General features: G+C 53.2%; 1 protein-coding gene across 4 annotated transcripts in view; it reads left to right on the top strand.

Annotated features, from left to right (window-relative positions):
- Nucleotides 1–21,722, top strand: part of Triobp (TRIO and F-actin binding protein) — a 58,199-nt gene extending 36,477 nt beyond the window's left edge. For 3 of the 4 annotated variants that reach the window (XM_057792465.1, XM_057792466.1, XM_057792467.1), the window contains 13 exons: nucleotides 2,638–2,694; nucleotides 5,159–5,227; nucleotides 5,339–5,428; nucleotides 5,692–5,801; nucleotides 7,219–7,747; nucleotides 8,337–8,447; nucleotides 15,354–15,501; nucleotides 17,056–17,158; nucleotides 17,586–17,745; nucleotides 17,822–17,935; nucleotides 19,573–19,659; nucleotides 20,285–20,445; nucleotides 21,056–21,722. In XM_057792465.1, coding sequence (XP_057648448.1) covers nucleotides 2,638–2,694; nucleotides 5,159–5,227; nucleotides 5,339–5,428; nucleotides 5,692–5,801; nucleotides 7,219–7,747; nucleotides 8,337–8,447; nucleotides 15,354–15,501; nucleotides 17,056–17,158; nucleotides 17,586–17,745; nucleotides 17,822–17,935; nucleotides 19,573–19,659; nucleotides 20,285–20,443 — 1,737 coding nt within the window. In that variant the 3' untranslated portion in view covers nucleotides 20,444–20,445; nucleotides 21,056–21,722. Of the gene's footprint in view, nucleotides 1–2,637; nucleotides 2,695–5,158; nucleotides 5,228–5,338; nucleotides 5,429–5,691; nucleotides 5,802–7,218; nucleotides 7,748–8,336; nucleotides 8,448–8,592; nucleotides 9,086–15,353; nucleotides 15,502–17,055; nucleotides 17,159–17,585; nucleotides 17,746–17,821; nucleotides 17,936–19,572; nucleotides 19,660–20,284; nucleotides 20,446–21,055 lie in introns of those variants that run through there. The other variant, XM_057792468.1, reaches the window with a different exon arrangement.
- Nucleotides 21,723–23,961: the final 2,239 nt, after the last annotated feature.

Raw genomic sequence — 23,961 nt, 5'->3', positions numbered from 1 at the left:
CAATCTTAATGCAGCAGAGGCCTCTTGGGGTTATGGGAGGTGGCTGTGGGCAGCAGGTGGGTGGCGTGGAGTAAGCAAGCCCTGAGAAGAGACCTCAGATGACGCAGTTAGGCAGGTCTGAAGGTTTGGTGGGTGGAGAAGGACATTTAGTATTTCAGGTTGAGGACATAGCGGATGTAAAGGCCTTGGGGAATTGTCGCCGTGTGTTGGGATCTGTGCACACTGTGGTGGAATTGTTGGGATAAATAGGTGGGGGCAGGCCAGGCTGGCATGGGAGATTAAGGCATTAGATGACCCCTTGAAGGTGTGTGCTTAGAAGGGGCTGCAGCGGTGGCTGAGGTGACGGGCAGGAATGACTTGTGGTACTGGTTGGGGAGGAGGGCATGAGAGCCTCTGGGTGTTCCTGCTTTGCTGGTAGAGAATGGGCAGCTGAGCCTGAGGAGCTGGGGAGGTGGTGGCTTTCTGGATGCAGCTTGTCAGATTCAGCTTTATTTGTGTGTGCGTACGTGTATGTGCACACATGCATGCGTGAGTGCACACACCTAACTCTGGCAGAACCTAAAGGATGACTTTGGGTATGTTGCACTCCACTTTATTTTTCAGACAGGATCTCTCAGTGAATCTGGAACTTTCTAGTTTAGCTAGATTGGCTGGCAGCAAACCCCAGAGCTCCTCCACCTTCCTGAACTAGGATTATAGGCATGTACCATCGCACCCAGGCTTTTATGTGGGTGCTGGTGTCTAGCCTCAGCTCCTCATGTTTGTGTGGCACATGCTTCTCTTACTGAGCCTTCCTTGCTCTTATCAGCAAGGTCCCCCCACCCAGAAGGATTAAGCCTCACTCTGCTGCTCTTTGCTCCTTGAAGTTGTCATGCTAGGTCACACCAGACCTGCCGTGCCTCGGTTGGTACTGGTCTTGGGAGTCATCTGGGAGCTGTCCTGACTACAGTACATTCGATACAGCCCTTGGAAGACTGGGACTGGGGCAGAACCCCTAGTCACTGCCACACATGAGCCAGAGCCTAGAGGGGGCTGCACACGTGGCAGGGGGGGGGTGGTCACTGCCACTTCGCTTCTAATGCAGCACTCTGGGTCCCTGTCTGTCATTGTGCCCGGGGGCCTTCCTTCTTGGGTCAGCCTCACTGAGGGTGCCAACTGCATAGACCTAGCCCTGACTTTTGACTCCTTGGGGCCAGTTTGGGGTCAGGGGATCTACCCCAAAGCACAGGAATTTATGATGGGAAGGTGGACGATATTTATACACTGTTTCTCCTGAGACCTGTTGTGACTAGGCCTCTCTTCCAGGTCCTGGGGCTGTGGGGGTGGGCGGACCATGCTGAAAGGAAGTGAAGCCAGCTATGGTTGGTTACTGTCTTCAGTGTTAGTTGGGGGTCATCCTGGGTTGCCTTGTCACAGATGGGAAACTGACAGAATAGGGAACAAACAGGGCGAGCACAGCCCCGGGGTTTCCGGGTTTGGAGCATAGCCCGCCTCCTCCCTCAGACAGGTATGCAGGGTGAGGGAGCCCCAACCTTGGCTGTGGATGGTTCTAGGTGTTCAGACTGCTGGCCTGGGGCTCTCTCAGCACGCTTACTCTACCTGAGGAAAATGGGGTTCTCTAGCGGAGAGCAAGCCCACAGAGATGGCCAGGTCAGGTGGCTCTGGTTCCCAGCTGCCACCACCCTTCTGCACTATGTCACTGACTCCTGTCACGCAACCAGACACCTTGGCCTGGTGAGGCTCACTTGCTGCAGACTCTGATAGGTGGGCTCAGAGCCATGGCAACAGGTGGCCACCTCCTCCCTGCCAGCCTGTTTGGCCAGCCCAGTTCTCTTCCCTGCCAGTGGGCAGGAGCTGAGGCTACTGAACATCGGGGATCTAGATCGGTGAGGGCCCCAGTGGTCAGGGAGGGTCTGGGGGATGATGCCCTCCAGATGGGCAGTTCAGGACGAGCAGCTTCATGTAGGCCTGGGCAGAGAGAGCTAGCTCACAGCCTCCCTCTGGGACATGCTGCAGCTGGGAGCCCCCAACTCCAGGGTTCTATCTCCCTGAGTAGGACCTGCGAGGTAAGGCTTGCCAGGATTGAGGTGCCATGGCCTATCCAAGGAGACCTAGGGGAAAGAGGCCATCTGGTCCTCAGCCTGGGCCTGGCTCGACCCTTAGGGTCTCAGGCTTGGTGGGAGGATGAACAGAGGCTTGGGTAGAGCATTGGGTTGTGTTCTGCATAGTCCACCTGGATCCCGTTGAAGAGGTCGTGGACATCTGCTAGGCTGTTTCTCAAGGTTACTCTCTGGACTCCCTAAAGCTCTCTTCATAGGTGAACTTCTTCTGTCTCCTCTCTCTCCATCTTGGGTGGGGCCAGGGAGCTTGAACATCTGGGGTGTGTTCTCTTAGCCACTCAGCCCAACCTCTTGGCTCTCAGAGAATGGTGAAGAAAAGAGCCAAGGCTGTCTCTGTGGCTGGGAGCCTGCTTGGTTCTGCTTGGTTGGGGAAAGTTCCCTGAGTCCCTTGCCCTCTTCCTTGGTCTCTCAGGACCAGTGTCACAGGACCAGGGCAAGATGACTGTCACGTTCCCTCCTAGCAGCCTGCTTGGCTTTCCTCCTGAGTCTGACCGTTTGCCTTTCCATCTCCCTGCAGCCTGACCTGCTCAACTTCAAGAAGGGATGGATGTCGATCTTGGATGAGCCTGGAGAGGTAGGAGGCTGGACTGGATAGGAGAGTTTGGCTGGGTTGATGCAGAGCTTCTATGGAAAGGCCCTTGGAGTAGGCATGGGGGTCCGAGGTGAGGGCCAGGTGAAAAACCCTAAAAGGAGTCAAACTTCTGGTCCAGGGAAAGGGAGGCCAGCTATGAGCTTCCTCGTTGGTTTTAACACACAAGTCACAGGGTGGAGCCTCCCTGCCATGCACACTCTGGGTGCTAGCCCCAGTTCTCACCAGGAGCATCTTGGCTCGCCTTCCTTGTGACAACATCAGCTAGGAATCCGAGGGTCTTTGGCGGAGGTGTCACAGAAGCCTGAGTTGTACAGATTGCCAGACACTGGGGTATAGAGTGGGGCACTCTCAAATCTGGGGCTCTTGGTGAAATCACAGCCTCAGTCACGAGGTCTGTGACGTGCAAATGATGGACAAAGTGGAGAACAGAGTCACAGAGGTTGCCGTGTGAGGGGCCAGAAGCCTCTACTGCCTGCTGGGAGCTCAACATATCACCTTCCATCTATCTAGTCTAACGTGTCTGTCCTTGGAAATGTCTGAGGCAGGCCGGTCACTAGCTCTGCTCTGTCAGCTCCAGGCAGGCTGGAGGCTGGGAGCTAAGCTGGCCCCCTGCCTACTCCGCCTGCATGTGCCTGTGGCTCAGATCTGCGTGCGGCCCGCATGCCAGGCAGGTCTCCGAGCCAAGGGGAATCGCATTGTGTTTCCTGCCCACGCGCTTTATTCCCCGCAGCCAGCAGCCTTCTGTCCCTGCTGCCTGCTCAACGTCCCTTAGTGGCTGCTCTCCAGGCTCACACAAGACCTGGCACCCTGCCAGTGACCCCTTCCTGGCCTCCCTACCCAAGGTCCCTGGAAGGCAGAGGGATTAAGGGCCCCACCCAGAACTGGCTGTTACTCATAGGATTTTGGAATGTCCAAACTGGAAGGGCTTTGGGAGTGTAGCCAGCCCGGCTCCTTGTGCACAGATGGGAATCAGGCCCCCAAGAGTGAGACCTCTTTTGGGCAAAGTGATGTCTTGGGCAGCCCAAGCCTAGACCCTGGAACCTTAGGTCCTCAGAGCTCCATCTAGCTTCTATTGCAAACAGTGACAGAGTAGGCCTAGAGGGCCGAGACGCCGTTTTCCACAGAACCCACCCACTTTGCAGAGACAGTTGTGGTCCCAAGTGTTACCTGAGTCCACTCCAGGGGCAAGATTGTTCTAAGAGGCTGACCTCTTTGAACTATTCCCAAGATCAAGTACCACATGCCATGAGAGACACATGAGGAGGAATGGATATCTCCAACCTGACTCAAAGCCTGGGGACTTCTTATCATCCCCACTGTCCATCGGAACACTAAAGACTGGAGAAGTGGAACACTGACTGGCAGGCACACAGCAAGGCAACAGTCATACTCTGGGTTTTGGGTGCTAAACCCTATTTCTCCGGGGAGAGCACATAGAAAGAAGTAGAAAGACTCACCCTCAAATGCTAGAAACCCTATCATGTCTTTAGGGAACAAAAGCAAAAAACAGCACCGACAGGGATGGGGTGTCCAGGAGGGCTGGACAGGGAAACACTCATCCTGGCAGTGGGCTGACCCCAACTGACATTCCAATAAAGTGGCAAGAGCCCAGAGGGAGGCTGAGGTTGGCACATGGAATGCCAGGTTTGTCTGCCTGTCCCTTGCCCACCTGGCTTGGTGGCCTAACCTTGGCCTCCTAAAAGGCACAGCAGGGACACTTGAACTGCAGCTCACAAATGTTAGGGTTCACCAGTGCACTCTCACAGTGGAATCTGTGCGTAATCGGCCCACAGCACAGATGGGGAAGCAGAACATAGTTGCCTGCCCCAGGCTTCTTTCTAGTCCTTCTGTCTGAGAGATCTTTGTTCTTGACCCTATGTCAATCCAGTGGGCATGTGGAAAAAGACTGGCAGAGGTCTGGCCCAACTTAGTCACTGACTTGCTAAGCATTTAACCTCTCAGAGCCCTGCCCCTTCCCTCGTCTGGCTGGAGGAAGGCACATGCTGAGCTTTGATGTCTTCTGAGGGGTCTGGAATGGCCTGAGAATCCTTCAGTTGACAGAATGGTTGCCTACGAGGCATGACTGTTGGATTCAATCCCCATCCTCACACAGTCCAGGCATGACGACGCATGCCTGTAATTCTAGGACTCAGGAGGTGAAGGCTGGATGATCAGAGTTCAGGGTCGGGCCAACAAGACAGTTTAGCTGGTAAAGCACTTGCCACGGCAAGCCTAGTGACCTGAGTTGATTCCTAGAATCCAGGACGGGTAGCGGTAAAGGAAAGGGAAGCCTTTCCACGGTTGTCTTCTTGGCTTCAGATCTGCCTTTCTAAGCTGTGACTCCCGTCACACCCCTCAACTGTAAGGATGGGAGTAAGGGATGGGACAAGCGCACACAGGCTCCTTCCTTGCCCCTGCCTTTTCCTCACCATCTCCTCCTTCACAGTGGAAAAAGCATTGGTTTGTGCTGACGGATTCAAGCCTCAAATATTACAGGGACTCCACCGCCGAGGAGGTGAGGTGCCTGGGTGGGTGGGTCCTGGAAAGGGCTGGGACTCATGGTTAGGGTCTGTGGAGTGGGGCTCCACAGGGCCCATGTAGACCATGGTGGATCCTCTTGCTTTAGGCAGATGAATTGGATGGTGAGATCGACCTGCGCTCCTGCACAGATGTCACGGAGTATGCGGTACAGCGCAACTATGGCTTCCAGATCCATGTAAGGCCGCATGCACACGGGCCTGGGCAGGTGTCGGTCTGACTCACTCGCTCATTTACCCTCAGACCTTCCTCCACCGGTCAGCAGTGCTGATGCCCATACTTAGCATATTTAGGGAGACTTGGAGCGAGGCTGGCAGAAGGGTTTTGTATCTTCTACCTACCTGACCTCATACACCCTCCTGGGAAGGAAGGGCCACCTCCACAAGGGGAGGGGACATGGGGCTGGCCATGTGGCAAACTACATGTAGATTGCCCTTGCAGACCAAAGACGCCATTTATACCTTGTCGGCCATGACCTCGGGCATCAGGAGGAACTGGATTGAGGCTCTCAGGAAGACTGTGCGTCCAACTTCAGCCCCAGATGTCACCAAGTATGTGTTGGGCTGGGCCCTAGGGTTGGGATGATGCTATGTTCCTGTGTGGGGCTCTGCACACTCACCTGAGGGCCCTGTGGCAGTGCCTTCTGGGGCTCAGTTCCTCCAGCAACCAACTGTGAAAGAGCAGTGCATGCCTTTGGCCATCAGGAATCCATTGAGAACCTAGGTGTGACCCGCTGTCTCATTAGGTCCCCTTACATTCTAAAAGCTGGAGAAGGTCTTGGTGATTTAGAGAGGAGGCTCAGGAGGCAAAGTGGGTTCTTCTGTCTGCTAGGTACTGTGGCTTCTGCACATGGCCCCTCTGGCTGCTGTGGTAGAGGGCAGGGGTCTGTCTGTTACAGTGTGTGGGGAGTTGAGGTGGCTGCAGGACAGAAGGAAGGTGCGCAGCTTGAGTCCCCAAGCCTGGCTGCACCGTGGTTATTCAGCCCTAGACCAGAGGCTTCTCCATCTGCACTTCAGGTTCCTCACCTGGCACGTTAGGTATCATGTCTGCACCCATGTAGGCATGTATCCGGGGCCTTGGTGAATTCTGCAGAAGCGTGCTGTTGAACTGTTTAGTGTGCAGGCTGGAATGCTCTGCAGGACTGACCCAGATGTGTTAGTAGAGACCCGGTGCACAGCTCAGCAGCCCTTAGCTTACTGCTTGGTCGTCAGGTCAGAGGGCACAGCTGAAGTGCTGAGTTGCTTCTACCTGCCCACCCCATGCCAGAATGTAGTCACATGATTACAGGGCTGCAGAAGATGCTGGGAAGTATAGTTTGGAGCTGAATGGCAATGAACACTGCTAGACTGAACTGCAGCTGTCACCTGGCGTCTCAACCACCTGTGCTCTGTTCATTCAGGTGTCAGTGTCTCCCCTCATCAGCATCGCCTACCCTGAGCCTGACCCGAAACCCAGGGCCTAGCCTTATGCATTTTGTGTGTGTGTGTGTGGCCTGTATATGCATCATGTCATGCAGGGCTCTTGGAGGTCAGAAGCAGGTGTCAGATCCCCTGGGTTGTGAACCACCATGTGAGTTCCTGGAACCAAACCTCTTAACTGCAGAGCCATCTCTTCAGCTCCTCGTGCAGCCGCGTTACTGTTTTATGCCTGTAATAACACAGGCATTGGCACTTGTAAAGACTCTCCCGTTTACTTTGCACACTGAGCCCCCACACCCGTGCCATGTGAGGCCTAGCTGCCCCGTGTCCCAGATACGGTAGAGGAGACTATGAGAGGGAATCTGCCGGCAGATGCCCTTGCTAGGGTCCTCCCAGGGTCTGATAATGCGGCGGAAGGTCTCCACCTCTAGTCAGAACTGCCTGCTCCCTGGAGTCCCTGTCCAGTCCCTGGCCTGGACCCCTCTCAAAGGGCTCCATGAGCTGGAGTGGGCAAAGACTGCCCCCTGACGCGGCTCCACTGGTGTCCTAGGCTCTCAGACTGCAATAAGGAAAACACGCTGCGTGGCTATGGCACCCAGAAGGGCTCCCTGAAGATAGGCGAGCAGCGGACAGGCTCTGAAGTTATCGGCCGCAGTGGCCCTCGCAAAGTGGATGGACCACGACAGTCGCTGGACTACGTGGAGCTCTCTCCATTAACGCCAAGCTCCCCACAGCACGTGCGCACTCTGTCCCGCTCCACTCCTGAGCGCCCAACCAAACATGAGGATCTGGAGCGGGACCTGGCTCAACGTTCTGAGGAAAGACGAAAGTGGTTTGAGTCCACGGACAGCAGGACCCCAGAGACGCCCAGTGGCGATGGGCCTCGGAGGGGCCTGGGAGCCCCCCTAACTGATGACCAGCAGAGCCGCCTCAGCGAAGAGATTGAAAAGAAGTGGCAGGAATTGGAAAAGCTGCCCCTGCGGGAGAACAAAAGAGTGCCACTCACTGCCCTGCTCAACCAAGGACACAGCGAGCGACGGGGGTCCCCGAGTGACAGCCATGAAGCCCTGGAGAAGGAGGTAGGCCTCTCTCCCCATCAGGACCCCTCTGGTACCAGTGTGCATGGCCTTGCAGCCCTATAGTGGCTAGGATCTCACCCCATATCTGACCTGCCGACTGACATCTTAGGCACCTCACAGGCGACTATTTCCCCCAGCCCTTAGAGCTGACTTTGTTTTGTATGGCTTTGTCTTCGTTCTGTCCTTAACTACAGGAAAGACACATGAAGAGAGGCAAAGAACAGGCCCTTTGCTTTGCGAGGTGCCTCTTTGTTCTCCGTGACTTCTGTCCTGCTAGGCTCCACTCCTTTCTCACACATGGAAAGTGAGGCGCAGGGATGTCCCCCCATTACAATCATGGATGATAGCTACATCCATGATTGTGTGCTGTTCCCCAAACTTGTCTGGGTCAAAGCTCACCCAGGTCATTGACCTAGCCATCCTAGGCCCAGCCACAAAGTCCCTTTGTCTGCACCTCTCTCTGGGGCTGCCTCCCCTTCTGCAAACCAGAGCTGTTACTAAGCTTGCCGAGGAAACTGGGCTCCCTGCCTCCCACCAGCACCCTTCCTCTTTTCAGAACACCTGTTGACCTAGTCTTCCTGTGTCCCAGGTCCAGTCTCTCCGTGCCCAGCTGGAGGCATGGCGTCTCCGAGGAGAAGCGCCTCAGAATGCCCCCAGACCCCAGGACGACAGCCATATCCCTCCAGGATACATCTCACAGGTAAGCTGAGGACATGCTCTGTGGGGTGGGGGCAGGTTTCCAGCTGCTGTGTTGTCAGAGAGCAGCTGTGTTTGGGGAACCCTCTCTGTGTGTAAGAATCGTGCCAGCCATTTGCTACACAGCATGTCATTTAATCTCCCCACAGCTGGTGGGCATGATCACTGTGCCCATTTTACAGACAAGGCCACTGAGCTCTGAGAGGGTATGTGACCTGCCCGAGGTCCCCCAGCCTGCAGGTGTCAGAGGTGGGATTTGAGCATGGGTCCGGCTGACTGCAGAGCCTATGTGTGAGTTCCCGTGCAACACTCTGCACTTGGATCTCTTCCCACCTCAATGGGGAAGCGGGGAGCCAGTGGCCCTGGGTGTCACTCTCTACGTGCGAGGAGGTCTGTGGGACTTGGGAGTCTCTTTTGTGTCCTCTGGAGTTTGCTTGAGACAGCAGTTCTCAACAAGGGAGGGTGACTTTCTCCCTCTAGGGCAACTTTGTCCTCCCTGGGAAATGACTTTGTCCCCTGGAGACATTTGTCTCTGTCTGGGAATGATTTTGCTTCTCACAACTGGACAGCTAGTTCACCAGAAATAAACTGTGTGTGTATGCATACATTTATTATAAATTATAAAAGGTTGTTTAGTATATAATGTATGTAATGTGCAAATAAAGTGTACAATCCTTTTTATTGTGAATTCCATATAGAGATGGGTATTTCTCAGGCTGCTTTAATGATTTCTCCTTATCCTTGTAGCCACAGTTGATTAACAAACATGGGTGGTTCTCTGTGTCTTGATTGATGTTTTTATGCTAATGAGCAAGATGAAAGGACGTCAGAACTTCTCAAGATCAGTGTTGTAAGCATATTCTTTGCTGAGCTGCATGACTGCTTTCTGTGGAGACTGAGAACATTCTAGTCAGAAGAGTTCACCTTTTCCGCCTGTATAAATGTAATTCTAGACGTGGTGACACCCGTGCGAGGCGAATCTGCATTCCTAGCATTTTCTCAGCGCTGGCTTAGCTCCTGACAGCGTAGAAACAATAAACTGAGTCCCAGTGTGTGGCCTTGAGCAGTGTCCAGAGTGTGCCTCCCCCTGAGTAGGCCCTGAGCACTCCGCTGCTGTCCAGGTGAAGGTCAGGGTGCACACACAATATAAACGCATTGTAGCAGGGGGGTGGACACGTGTTGGGTACCAGTCATGGCATTTTTTGTCTTGTTGCTTTCTATTTCTGTGATAAAATATCCTGGCCAAAGCGACCTGAGGGAGAAAGGGTCCGTCGGCAGGAAGCTGTGGCTGCAGGAGTCTGAGGTAGCCGCCCCATCGCCTTCACAGCAGGAGAGAGAGATGAGTGCTTGTGCTCAGACACTGTTCTACGTTTCGTGCAGCCTGGGCTCCCAGCCCATGACGGGTCTCCTTTACAGTGGCCTCTCCATCTCAGATGAATTCGAGACAGTTTTGCACAGGCACGACCAGAGGCTAGCCGTAAATAATCCCTCTATGTGTCTGGAGACTTGTTGCCTAGGTGACTCTAGATTCGTCTAGTTAATAATTAACACCAACCTTCATAACCTCTCTTTTTGTGTGTGTGTGTGTAATTCATTGTAAGCATATGTGTTTAATTTTTTAAAAGTACTTTTGCTTAATCGCCGAGTCACAGAATTCTGAATAATTTGGCAGTCAGCTGTCTGTACCATACCTACGACTGCCAGGAGGAGAAGAGAGCGCTGGGGTTCCAGGGGTGTGTGTGTGTGTATGTGTGTGTGTGTGAGAGACAGAGAGAGAGAGAGAGAGACACGTGAGGAGGTTCTTGGAAAGTACCCTGAGGGTCACAACCGATCAGAGCTTTAGTGGTGAGTGGGTGGGGATATTCGCTGTGGCGAGGGTAGAAGGCCGGTTGGTGCCAACAGTACAGCCCCAAGGGCAAGCTGAAGAGCCAGTTCCCTGCAGAGGCCAAGAGTTCTGCAGTGACACACGGGTGATCTTGGGGTACTGCGGATAAGGAGAGGACAAGGCCCAAGCCTAAAGGGCCAGGACAGTGCTGGCAGAGGTCTGAAGGAAGATCTGCGGCCCTGGTGCCTAGGGTCTGGGAGGACAAGGGCACCCTTGAGGTCCCAGGCTGGACCACCACACTAGCGGGGGCTGGCTACCACTGGTTTGTGAGTAGGGAGATCAGCTGAAGAAGCCAAGGTTTGGAAAACTGTTGAGGAGGCTATCCTGGGCTACCTGGGCTAAGGGAGGGTGGAAGTGGCCCAGCCCAGTGTTGTCAGGTCCTGCCCTGGGTGGGGCCTGGCATGCAGGCTGAGTCAATTCTACAGTCTGGGGTCACTGAGTGGAACTGGGGACTCCTCTCTGGGAGGGTCTGCTCGCTGGGATCAGAGCAGCTGTGTGCGCTGTTTGCTATGAAAGCCAGCTGCAGATTTCACCTGAGAACAAGCTTGCTTTACTCAACTGAAAACTTCAAAGTGCGGCTGTGGCACCTAAGCATCTCAGTGAGAAAACTGGGACTCAGAAGTGTGGTGTGACCTTTGAACTGTAGGCAGGCCTGGAGCCCTTGCTTACTGGTTCTCTCCTGCCCCATTGGCGCTGCCAGCACTCCATCTCAGTAAGTCGGGGCAGGCGTAGGGCAGTAGAGCTGAGGTGCTAAGAGGTGAGACGGAAACCCTCAGGAAACGGTGTCTGGGATGGCAGTCTCTGAAGAAAAGAAGGGCTGAGTCACTCGTCCCTCTCAAGTGCAGGAGGAGGTGGTTAGAAGCTTAGCTGATCCTGGAGAGGTGACTTCCAGGAGTGATCCCAGTCTGATCTCTCAGGCTGAGTGGATGCCCCTCTCAAAGGGTCGGGGATGGGCAGGGGTGGGACTTCAGCGGCGAGCCTGCTGCAGCATGCAGTAGCTATAGGACAGTCTAGCTAATGCAATGAGGTCACCAGCACTTCTCCCTCTGCCGTGATGTCATGGCAGAGACAGGCCAGTGTCAGGACACCTCGGGCACTAAGGAAGGTAGGTCACAGTTGGCACCTGGCTGACCCTCAGCCCCTTGCTGCTGAGCTCTCCACAGATTTGGAGTGCTGTGCCCAGAGAGCCTCACAGGAGGCCCTTGTGAGACTTGTATGGTGGAGCCTGAGGCTCACAGGTGAAGCGTGGGGTATAGTTGGCTCATCTCTACTCCCGAGGTGGCCTGGTCTGTAAGGGACAGTCAGAGGACAGGAGCAAAGGCCCAGCAGGACAGGTATCCTTCTCCTGAATATCTGGATCCAGCCTCTCTCTGCTGTAAACCTGAGGTCCCAGGAGTAGCTGCAGGAGAAGTGGGTGGGGTCTTGATGGGGGAAGAACTATATTCCTTCATGTGGCTGTCTATGTCTTGATTTCTTCCCTGTCCCAGCCCTTTTTAGTGATCTTAAATGTGTTTATTTTCCTTTGTGTTTATGCATGTGGCGTGCATGCTAATGTGGAAATATGGAGAATGGAAGTGAATTGTGGCTGCTGTTGCTTTTGTTTTTTTTGTTTTTTTGTTTTTTTTTTTGAGACAGGGTCTCTGTAGCCCCGACTGTCCTGGAACTCACAGAGATCTACCTGCCTTGCCTCTTGAGTGCTAGGATTAAAAGCATGCACCACTACACCTCCCTTGTCTCTTTACTTTTTTTAAATTTTTGTGTGCGTGTTTTGTATGTGTGGATACCTACCAAGGTTAGAAAAGAGTTTCAGAACCTCTGGAACTGAAGTTCCAGGGGACTGGGCCACCTGACCTGGGTCCCCTGGAAGAGCAGGAAATATTAACCACTGATCCATCTCTCTAGACATTCCCTCCTCTTCCTTTTTTGAGACCCAAGTTTCACTACATAGCCTTGGCTGGCCTGCAAATTGGTATGTAGACAGACTAACCTCAGATTCTCAGAGATTCGCCTGCTTCTCCCTCCCAAGTGCAGGGATTAAAAGTGTGTGCCACCATGCCTGGTTTATGTTTTTCAGAGAGGTCTCTCACTGAAGCTAGAGCTGGCTGTGTGGCTGGGGATTTGTCTGTTTTGCACCCAGCACTGAGGTTACTAGTGTGTTTTTATGAGGGTGCTAAGGCTCTGAACTCAGGTTCTTACGCACAGAAAGTAGCTTGCCCATCCAACTATCTCTTCACCTCCCAGGCATTTTTGTAATTATACGTGAAACATAGCCTGGCGTGATGGTGCACACCTTTAATTCGAGCACTCAGGAGGCAGAAGCAGGTGGATCTCCATGAGTTCAAAGACAGCCTGGTTTACATAGCGAGTTTCAGGGTAGCCAGAGCTACACAGTGAGACCCTGATTCGGAAAACCAAAAATTTGCCTGGTGGTGGTGGTGCACGCTTTTAATCCCAAGCACTCAGGAGGTAGAGGCAAGTGGATCTCCATGAGTTCAAGGTTAACCTGGTCTACAGAGATATACAGAACAGCCAGAGATATACAGAGAAACCCTGTCTCAACAAAACAAAACAAAAAATAATTAAAAACAAATTATACAAGAACCACATTTACATTTTTTTTTTTTTTTTTTTTGGTTTTTCGAGACAGGGTTTCTCTGCTTGATTTTTTTTTTTTTGGCACATTTACATTTTTTAAAGTAATGCAGATGCCAGGCATTGGTGGTGCAGAATCCCAGCATTTGGGAAGCTGAGGCCAGATAGCAAACACAAGGCCAAACTTAATTGGAGGCTGCAGTCTTAGGCCAAGACTTCGCCTAAAAAAAAAAAAAATCAAGTGAAGGTCTGGGACTGTCGCTCAGTGGTAGAGCTAGCACACTCAAGGGTTCGGGTTCCACTGCAAAATTTATCTAAATTAAAAGGTTAGAAATGAGCCCTCAAGGGCCGTCAAGATGACTCTGGGTAAAGATACTTTCCTCCAAGTCTGAAGACCTGAGTTCCATCCCAGGCACCCACACAATAGAAGGAAGGAAAGAATCTTTGACCTCCATCAGTATACTGTGGCATTCAGGAGCTGCCCCCAGCCCCATCTGTACCTCTGTCCACCATTGACGTGTCTAGATCAGCTTCCTGTGGCCAAGGCGACAAACCCCGCCGACAGCTGGGTCAGGGACACAGACTTTCTAGTTCTCTTGCTATAGCCCAGTGCAGGCTAAGTGGGGTGGGGGTGGGGCCTGGATTATGCTCCTCTCCTAGGCTGCAGGTGGGACGTGGGCTCTGCAGCCCTGCCTGTGTTCCCTTCCTTCATTTCAGAACTTTTCCCTCATAGCCTCTGTCCTCTCCTGGTCTAGATGCTTATCTTCTGTGCCGCTCTCTGCCCCCATCTGTCGGTCTGTTCCTCAGACCCAGATTGTCTAGGACAGTCTTCTGCTTCTAGGGTCAGCTGGCTAGAAGCCCTAGTTCCTTTCCTCACGGACCAAGGCAGTCCCAGGTCATATATGGATATCCTTGGAGAGCTGTTATTCAGCCTGCCACAATATCCTTCCAGCATTTTCTGTTTTCGCATACCTGGACTAGGGCAGGCCGTGGCCTGTTCTGCACCCGTGAATATTGTCCGGAGTCAGCTTTCATTCCACAGCAGTCCGCATGGCATCTCTGCCTTCCAGCAGCTGCCGATTGCCCTTTGCAGGTTTAGACCCCACCGCTGTCCCCTGGTCTTTGTACGCAGGTAACTTCCTGTAGCGTGTCCCTAGGAGTGGACCTGCCCAGGCAAGGGCTAGAGTTGCAAAAAAACACAAGGATGCCGGTAATCCTAAACACTCAGAGGGCTGAGGCAGGAATGTTGTGAATTCAAGGCCAGCCTGGCTAAGTAGCAAGACCCTGTCTCAAAAGGACGGTGATGACAGCAGTCTGCCCATACTCATCGACCGCAGTGGGCACTCCAGCAGCAGACATGGGTCTACCTACATCTTGTCTACAAAGCCATTTTTTATGGCATCAACAGTGCCAGCTCACTTGCTCAGCCCCTGCCATGTGACTTACCCTGGCCTGCACCCCAGGCCTAAGCTAGGTCAGGTGTTCCTTGTCACCAGGCTGTAAGTTCCCGGAGAAGCAGGACCTTGGGAGACAGGGGAGAGGCTGCCCAGAGGCAGAACTAGTAAAGATGTTTAAGATAGGCTGTGGGGAGCCAGGTGGTGGTGGTGTGCACCTTTAGTCCCAGCAGGCAGATCTCTCCTCTGTACCTCTATTTGTTCAAGGCCAGGCCAGTCTGGTCTACAAGAGCTAGTTCCAGGACAGGCTCCAAAGTTACAGGAAAACTCTGTCTCGGAAACAAAAAAAAAAAAAAAAAAAATGGACTGTGGGGAATGTGAGATATCCAGGAAGGAGAGCAGTTCCCACTGCAGGCAGACAGCGTTGCTTTTTCTAAGTTGTTATTATTGCGGTGGGGGGGGGGGTGGACACATGCATGCCACGGCATGTGGAAATCAGAACACAACTCCATGGAATCAGTTCTCCTTGCATTCTCAGACTTACCCAGCAAGTGCCTTTGCCCACGGAGCCGTTTCACCCTCCCAAGAATTGGTTTTATAGCTGTGAGGTTGCTTAGCTGTGGGCTGGACAGAGATGGAGCCAGGGAAACCAGATTTTGTCTTGCAGCTGGGGAATCATTGCAAGACTCGAAGCAGAAAGGGAGCGAGTGAAGTCTGTGGGTGAGGAGTGGGATGGCAGTGGGAATGGTGTGGATGCATGGGGCATCATTCCAGAGGAGTGGATGTCAGTGGGAACTGTGTGGACACGTGGTGCTGCATCCCAGAGGGGTGGATGGCAGTGGGAACCGTGTGGACACGTGGTGCTGCATTCCAGAGGGGTGGATGGCAGTGGGAACCGTGTGGACACGTAGTGCTGCATTCCAGAGCAGGGTCATGAGCCTGGCCCTGGGCAGGCATGCACTGAGGCTTGGAGCCTGGAAGGACTTCTAGCCCAGGTACTGGGGACAGCCCCGTGACCTCCCTGGCCTCTGACCCACAGGAAGCCTGTGAGCGCAGCCTGGCAGAGATGGAGTCCTCACACCAGCAGGTGATGGAGCAGCTGCAGCGGCACCATGAGAGAGAGCTGCAGCGACTGCAGCAAGAGAAGGAATGGCTACTAGCCGAGGAGACGGCGGCCACAGCCTCAGGTGAGGACCAAGGATGCACCATGGCAGGGCCTGTGCTTCCACATTGAGCTGGGAAGCCCCTTGAGGAAGAATTTGGGGTAAGAAGTCAGTAGGGGTTGGAAGCCCCAGGAGTGATCTGTGGTCCAGCTTGAACCAGGGAAAGTGAGGCAGTAAAAGACCTCCCCTCCCATGGGTTGGGACTTTGCTTCCTTGAGTTCTATAGACATTGAGGGGTACCTCAAGCCACATACTACTTCCATGCTAGGGGATCGACACTGATCCGCTACAGTCAGTTCTGGCAGAGTGTCACCTGCCTAGGTACTTGGGTCAGACCCTGGGATGTTCAAAGAATGGTCGTGACCTTTGCTGTACTGGCAGTGTGTCCCTCTCTGTGCCCACACATTCCTCACAGGAGCACCCTGCGTGTTTATGGTTTCCAGGGAGGGGGAAGCTGGACCTCAGAGAGGTTAGTGACTTGTCCAGATGGCCCAGCTTGGAAATGACAGGGCAGTGCTTTGAGCCAAGAGTAGCGACTCTGATTGCAAAGCTAGGCTCTAAACAGCCCCTCACTCCTCCCAAACCAAAAACAGGAAACACCCGAGACAGACAAATTCCATCCCCCTCCTCTGTCTACTGCACACCTGCTGTGTGTGCATGGCATATTCTGAGCAGCCCCTCTGACTTTGTAGAGTCATGAGTGAGGTCATGTGACCTCGAGCTTGCATCCTGCCGATACTGGCCAAGTGTTTCCTGCAGTCAAGTCCACGTGGTCATTTCTCCCAGCCTTGGGCCATGTTCATGTTTTAGGGCAGACCCACCCGGCAGGCAGCCTAGAGTAGCCACCCTCCCCACCAGGATGCAGGCATCGCCCAGTGATCCAGCCCCACAGTTTCCACAGTGGACTTGAACCTGATGCAAGTGATGCTGTGTTGAATAGCAGGCCACCAACAGCCTTGTGTCCCTGCGCGGCAGGGACTGCCACCAAGGAGGAATGAGATCCTCCCCATGTTCAGAGGTGTTGCATTTTGGAATTGTGGATAAACTTAAGGCTGGAGGCTTGCATACTCCTTACCCCGCCCTGTGCAGTATGGGAAAATGCTGGGTTCTCGGCAGCTCCCCGTTAGAAGCAGCCAGCAGGAGCCAGCACTTGGGCCTTACTCTCCTTGGCTGGCCTTGCTCTAGTTACCTCTGGAGAAGGAGAAACCATGGTTAAACACCTTCCAGAAAGGGTCCTGAGGCAGAGGATTGAGTCAGAGTTACACAGCTTTGTAGTGACCACAGGCCAGGCAGGGCAGATAGGCCTTGATGGATGGCCTCCAGGCTATGGGGATGGTGTGAAGCACTGTGCAAGGCTAGCCAGAGACTGCTGGTAGGAGGTGTCAGTGGTTAGATACCAACATGTCACCCCAGGAGAGCCCTTCCCACAGGATTACTTCGAGCAGGACCCAGAGGGTTGACCCACTCACCCAAAGCCACTGGGTTCGGGACACAGCTTCGGCCCTGTCTGCACCAGTACAAATGGAATTGTATGGATCCCCTTCCAACCTGTCCTTTGCCTGTCTGTTCTGCTCTTAGCCATTGAAGCTATGAAGAAGGCGTATCAAGAAGAGCTGAGCCGGGAGCTGAGCAAAACACGGAGTCTCCAGCAGGGTCCAGATGGCCTTCGGAAGCAACACCAGTAAGACAGCAGCAGGGTCTGGGGTGGGTCTGCCTCTGCGCCAGGAGCACCACTCGCCCTGATAAATGTGACTGGGGATTTGCTCAGGGTCCTGGGCAGAGGGTGCATGGGTTGTTGGTGCCCAGGTACTGGCCTCTGTGCCCTTTTAGTGTGACTCCTAGAGCTGGGTTGCAGTGTTGCCCTTGGCCGCTAGGGTGCCTCCCTGCCTCAGCGCAGTTCAGGCGTCTGGACTATGGTGGTGTGAGAGGTAGTCCCTGAACTCACCCTCTCACAGAGAGAGGAGGAAATGTTACTAGCCCACAGCCACAGTGGGCTGAGTTCAAAACCACAAGGTACCTAGAACCAACAATGTTGAGACGTGACTCCAGGCCAAGCAGTGGCAAGAGGGCCCGCAAGGTCCATCTCTGTCCCATCCTGTGCTGGCTAGGTTGGACATGGAGGCACTGAAGCAGGAGCTGCAGGTGCTGTCTGAGAGGTACTCCCAGAAGTGCCTGGAGATCGGGGCCCTGACACAGCAGGCGGAGGAGCGCGAGCACACCCTGAGGCGCTGCCAGCAAGAGGGCCAGGAGCTGCTGCGCCACAACCAGGTAGGCTGGCCCCTGGGAGGCTGTGAGTAGGCAGTAGGGGGCTGGTATCCCCACCCTGACCATCCTGTTCTCTCAGGAGCTACACGCCCACCTGTCGGAGGAGATTGACCGTCTGCGCAGCTTCATCGCCTCACAGGGCACGCCTCACAGCTGCGGGCGCAGCAATGCGAGGAGCTCCTGTGAGCTGGAGGTAGATGTCCTCCTCTCCCCTCCCCTCTCCTGCCTTGTTCCAGGGAACCCTGGCTCTGGGACCTGTGTGGAAGCTCCCTAGCAGGCTGGGTGGCACTTGCAGGTATCACTCAAAATTCCTGGGTCTTCCAGGCTAAGTCAGAATTCTAGACTCTGATCTGATCCTGTCATCTACCTGCTGTGTGACCATGCTCACCCTGCTTTTGTGAGTCCCAGTGACTTAAATATAAGTTGGGCATAGTGGTGCACACCTGTAATCCCAGGACTCCAGGAGCAGAGGCAGGCAGGTCTCTGTGAGTTCAAGGCCAGCCTGGTCTACAAAGATAATTTCAGGACAGCCAGGGATACACAGAGAAACTCTGTCTCAAAAGACCAAAAATAAATTAGAAAATTAAAAAAACAAAACAAAACAAAAAACTAAGGTGGCAAGGGCAGCTATCACTCTGCTTACAGGGGGAGTTGAAAGGAAAAAGTGAGGGATTCCAGGATTACCCAGTTTTTTGTTTCATTTCTTAGCAAACCTGTAAGGCAGTGGTTCCCAGCCTTCCTACTGCTGCAACCCTTTAACACAGCTCCTCATGCTGGGCTTGGTGGTTAATCGAGTTCCAGGACAGTCAGAGAAACAATGTCTTGAAAAAAAAAAAACCAAACCAAAACCCAAAACAGTACCTATTGTTGTGGGGACCCTTAACCATAAAATTATTTTTTTAATATGTATTTATTATGGATACAATACTCTGTTTGCATATATGCCTGAAGGTTAGAAGAGGACACCAGACCTCATTACAGATGGTTGTGAGCCACCATGTGGTTGCTGGGAATTGAACTCAGGTCCTTTGGAAGAGCAGGCAGTGCTCTTAACCACTGAGCCATCTCTCCAGCCCCCCATAAAATTATTTTTGTTGCTACTTGCTACTGTTAGGAATTGTAATGCAGACATCTGCTATGTAGGATAGATAGTCTTAGGCGGCCCCTGTGACAGGGTCATTCAACCCTCAAAGGGGTCGTGACCCACAGGTTGAGAGTCAATGCTATGAGAATTGCCTCTGTGCCTAGAAGGCCTAAGCCCTTTGAGTGTTCCCTTCTGTCAAGCTCATTAGTCAAGCCCTGTTACTGTCTGCATTAAATTGATGGAGGAACAGGAGTTAATGACCTTCCTGAAGGTCACACAGCTATTGGTGTGAAAGCTGGGTCGGGAGCCAGGCAGTAGATCACCAGTCTGATGTTTAAGGCTTTCCTGCCCCACTGAGCTTATGTACCCCACATGTCAATAGCACGGCCCCTTAGAGTTCAGTGGGAGTGCTCCTGCTGTAGACACATGGCTACAGTTTGTAGTTGGGCCACAACACAGCCTCCTGTCCACCCCCTCGACCCTAGCACCCAAGCCCGGCACTGTGTCCAGCTGCCGCTAAGTTGCAGGGAGAGTCCCACTCAAAATATACATGGGTTAAGAGTGAGGAAAAAGACAGCAGGGGCATAGGACTTCCTGGGGCAGTAGGCTAGAGGATGCAGGGGCTCTCAGTGGGGGTGCAGGCTGCACAGGGAGCCTTGAGTCACCAAGGTGCCAGACTGCAGGGCGGTGTGAATCTGGTCGCCTTGGCCGAGGGCCCTGGCTCAGCCCAGCATATGTGTCCCTAGGTGCTACTGCGAGTCAAGGAGAATGAACTCCAGTACCTGAAAAAGGAGGTGCAGTGCCTCCGGGATGAGCTCCAGGTGATGCACAAGGTAGGTAGCGGCTGGAGGGGGGCTGGGGGTGCTCCAGGTGCCTGCCCGCACCGTCCACTCTGGGCCCTATCCTCCCCTTGGGCCTGCCACATAGGTCTCACCATCCCATTACAGACTAGCAGGAGAAGGGAGAGGGGTGTGACTCACCCAAGGTCACACGCTTTTGGGCATTCAGGGTTGTTTGACTTTATTATTATTGAACACCTGCTGGGTGCCAGGAATAAACAGAACAGGTCACTACCCAGCCTGCCTGTGGGTTCACTCCAAGTGTTGCTAGAAATTGGGATGCCCATCCAGTTGTGTACAGCCATTGGCTCATTTCTGCCCTCATCGAGTCACGGATGTATGTATAAGCCAGCAGTGCCCTGGATGTGCTTGGAGAATCGGCAGAGAAAAGTCACTGAAAGACCAAAACCCCTGGCCACGCCCTCCTAGGGCTCATCCTGCCACTCATTGTGATTGTGGGCAAAGGCTACACCTCTCAGGGCCCTAACTGCTACCCCTCTAATGGGACAAGGAAGGACAATGAAGCCCCATCACTGGCCTTCTGTGCTACCAGCAGGGGCAAGGTGGGTGTGTGGCAGGGCTCAAGATCTGAGGCTCAGTGCTTGCTCGGTGGCCCTAGGACAAGCGCTTCACGGGGAAGTACCAGGATGTGTACGTGGAGCTGAACCACATCAAGACGCGCTCAGAGCGCGAGATCGAGCAGCTGAAGGAGCACCTGCGCCTGGCCAAGGCTGCCCTGCAGGAGAAGGAGGCTGTGAGAAACAGCTTGGCTGAGTAGAGGTGGGTAGGGACCTGCAGTGCAAATGCGTGGTCACTTACATGCAGCTTAACGGGCCAGGGAAAGGAAATGCTGAAAGTGGCACATTGTGGTACTGGCTACAAAGGGTTGTGGCCCTACGACAGTCCAGAGTCTGCTATGTCAGCCTGTGCACGTTCGTCCCCAGGTGATGACACAAGCCTGGGTCAGGACCTCACAGCCCTGCATCTTAGCCACTGTCATGTTCACCACCCTCATAGTCTGCCTTTCCATGGGCTAGTGGGGACCCTGAGTGCATTCCGAGCTCCGCACTACAGCCAGCACTGACCATAGAGCCCTAGAGATGCCTCCTCTAGAGGGCTTGAAATACTGCCATGTGATAGATATTATAAGATATGATATTATATATGATGTGTGATATGATGTGACATGACATGGCCTGTCTGCATCTTCATCCAGACCAGACTAGACTTCCTCAGGCTCATCAGTCAGGCCACCCCAGGCCATGTGCAGAGCAGCTTCAGGGTCAGCAACCATGGGCAGTTTTGCCTGTACTTCGGCTTGGCCCACACTGGTAGGCCAGAGCCTGAGGCCCGCCTTTCCCAATGCTCAGGAATCACTCTTGCCTTCCAGGTCCCTGTGGTTCAGCTCAGCTGAGAACCCTCCGGCCCCAGGGGACCAGCCACCCTCCTCCTCTACAGAAGTCGGAAGCCAAGCTTTCTCCCCACCCTGAGTCACATGTGCACTCACACCTGCCACACATACACACACACACACATACACATGCGCACACACACATACACGTACACACACTGCGGATCTGAGCTCGTCCCTCGCACTGGGTCTTACCTTGCACCTTCTTCAGGATTTTATATGTGAAGAGATTTTTATATAGAACTTTTGCCTTTTTTTTTTTTTCTAAAACACTTTAAACTTTTTTTAAAAGGCATCTCTTGGTGGCGTGTGCCTCTAGCACTGGCTCCTGTCCCCTCCAGTCCCCTGTTTGGGCCTCCTTCCTACCCTGGGCGTCTTGCGAAGGCCCAAGCAGGGCCAGGGTGAGTTGCCCAGAGGGAAAAGGCCGGGAGCAGCCCTCTCTTCCTGCCCTACCTTTGCTAACTACTTCTGCCCTGGCCAGGTCCACATCCTGGCCTCTGGACTGGGGAACAAGTGGACAGAGAGAGGAGCCTGTAGCTGTCTCCAAAGCTCCACTCCTCTGAGGGGCGCTGGGTGTGGCCTCCTAGCGCTACCCATGAAGACGTATCTCTCCTGTTCCATGAGTCATCCTAACTTAATAAAACCTTCCAGCAACTCTGGCTTTGTGGATGGCTGGGCAGGATAGGAAGTAACAACCAGGTTCTGAATGGCTTCTGTATTCCACCTTACCTCAAGCAGGGGTCTGTGGGTTTCTGAGGATGGAGCTGAGTCCAGTTCATCCCCTGGGCCTTGGACATGTGAGTGGTTTGAGGGGCACTAAGCCAGCAGTGGTGGAGGACCAGTCTCTACCCTGGCAACAACAGAAGTTGCTCTCTAGCCTGGCTTGCTGGTGGATCACCAGTGACTCGTTTCAGGCCTACCTATCAACTCATTATTTGAGAATCTGTGGAGTTGCAAAAAGAGGGAGGTGCCTAGACTGTGCTGACCCACACAACTGTAACATCCTCTCCCGAGACTCAGTTTGCTGCTCCAGAAAATGGATGTTTTCTATCATTCCCTACACTGGGCTGGGGGTTCTACCCAGAGGTTCCCCAGCCCTGGACAGAGGTGGAGTGGGAACAGTGAATGTGCCCCTCATGGTAGTCTGTACCCACGGTCACCAAGATCCGGAAACCACATTGGGTTGAGTCCCAGGAGCCTGGGATCCCACAGGAGACACTGGCTTGAACTGATGCTGGTTCAAGAACAGCTTCAGGATCAGTTTTCCCAAATGGAAAATTCAAGAAGGGTATTCCAAGCAGAGCTGTCAGCAGGAAGAATTGCTCTTTGAACATCCCTGGTGTGTTTTGGGAAGGACACAGCCCCCAGGGACCCTCATAGAGCGATGATTCTCAACCTGTGGGTCACAACCTTCTGGGTGGAGTCCGTCAAACAACCCTCGACAGGGGTTGCACATTAGACATCCTGCATATTGGATATTTACATTATGATTCAGAACAGTAGCAATAAAAATAACTTTATGGTTGGGGTCACCACAACGTAAGGAACTGTAGTAAAGGGTCACAGCATTAGGAAGGTTGAGAACCATTGTTAAAGAGTATCTCTGTGACTGTCTCTATCCTTCCCTGTGATTGGTTCAGAATCCACGGATGGCAGGCAGTTCCACCGATGAGATGCAAGGGAGGTCTGTGAGGTGTGACTCTGCACGGGCTTCCTTTATTCCTATTCTCCCAGGGTTTCCTAGAGATGATGGCCATCTGTGGCTGGCAGCTCTGGCATCCACACACAGGATTGAGAGCCCAAGCCCACTCTCTCATCATCCTTCACCGCCTTCCTTGAAAGCCCTTGCTCCTGTGGTTAGGGCCACAAGTCACCAGGCACTCCACAGTAGTCGTGGCAAACAAAGTCTTCACTTCCCAGCTCTAGAATAGCTCAAAAGACCCAGCAGTACCAAGTGTCAGGTAGCCAAGACTGGGACACCAAGGATTGTCACGCTCTGCTAACAGGAACATACTTGGTACACCGTGGCAGCTTTGGGGCAGTTTCTTCCTGGGATAAACTTTCTTCTCCCCTCCAATTCAGCGCTTCCCTCCCTGTATAGGCACCAGGAGCATCAAGGGCCAGCCTACTGCACCACTAGACATTGGCGTTCAAGGTCATTCACACCTCAGCTGCCCCTCCATGGTAGCGTAAGTGACTGGGAATGTGGCTTAGTTGGTAGAGTGCCATCCCAGCAAGGATGAAGCCCTGGGTTCAGTCCCTAGCTCTGCGTAAGCTGGGGTGGTGGTGGTACACACCTATTAATACTGGCACTTGGGTTATGGAGGCAGGAAGATCAGAAGTTCAAAGTCACCCTCAGCTATATCGCCAGCTCCAGGACAACCGGGACTACATGTGACCCAATTTCCCATCCCTCCAAAAGAACAATTGTGGTCTGTTTGTACATGATGATATATATAGTGTGGCAAGAAACCATAACTGCTACATACAAAAAACATGGGTGAATCTTCAGACTTAATGATTAAGCAGAAGCCATGAAGATCACATGCTACAAGAGTTCATTCACATGAAGTTCAAAAGTGGCAAAACAGTGGGGCCCTGAGTGGGGAAAGAAGAGATACTGCCCAGCAGTAGGCACATGGTTCTGTGGGGTGGCAGGTGTGTTCTGACTCAGTATGGGTAGTGGTGACAGGGCATATACCCATGTAAGAGGTACCACACTGCACACTTAGGTCTGTGCGTCTTATGATATACAAATCTTAGTTGGTAAGCTTTTAAAAATATTTTTTAATTTACGTGTATGCGTGTTTTGCCTGCATGTGTGTCTGTGCACCATGCAGTGCCTGGTCCTCACAGAAGAGGGAATCGGATCCCCTGGAACTGGA

This window comes from Chionomys nivalis, chromosome 17, assembly GCF_950005125.1.
Source record: "Chionomys nivalis chromosome 17, mChiNiv1.1, whole genome shotgun sequence".
NCBI classification, from domain to species: Eukaryota; Metazoa; Chordata; class Mammalia; order Rodentia; family Cricetidae; genus Chionomys; species Chionomys nivalis.
Note: the sequence above shows the minus strand (reverse complement) of the source record. Positions and strands in the feature narration are given on the sequence as shown.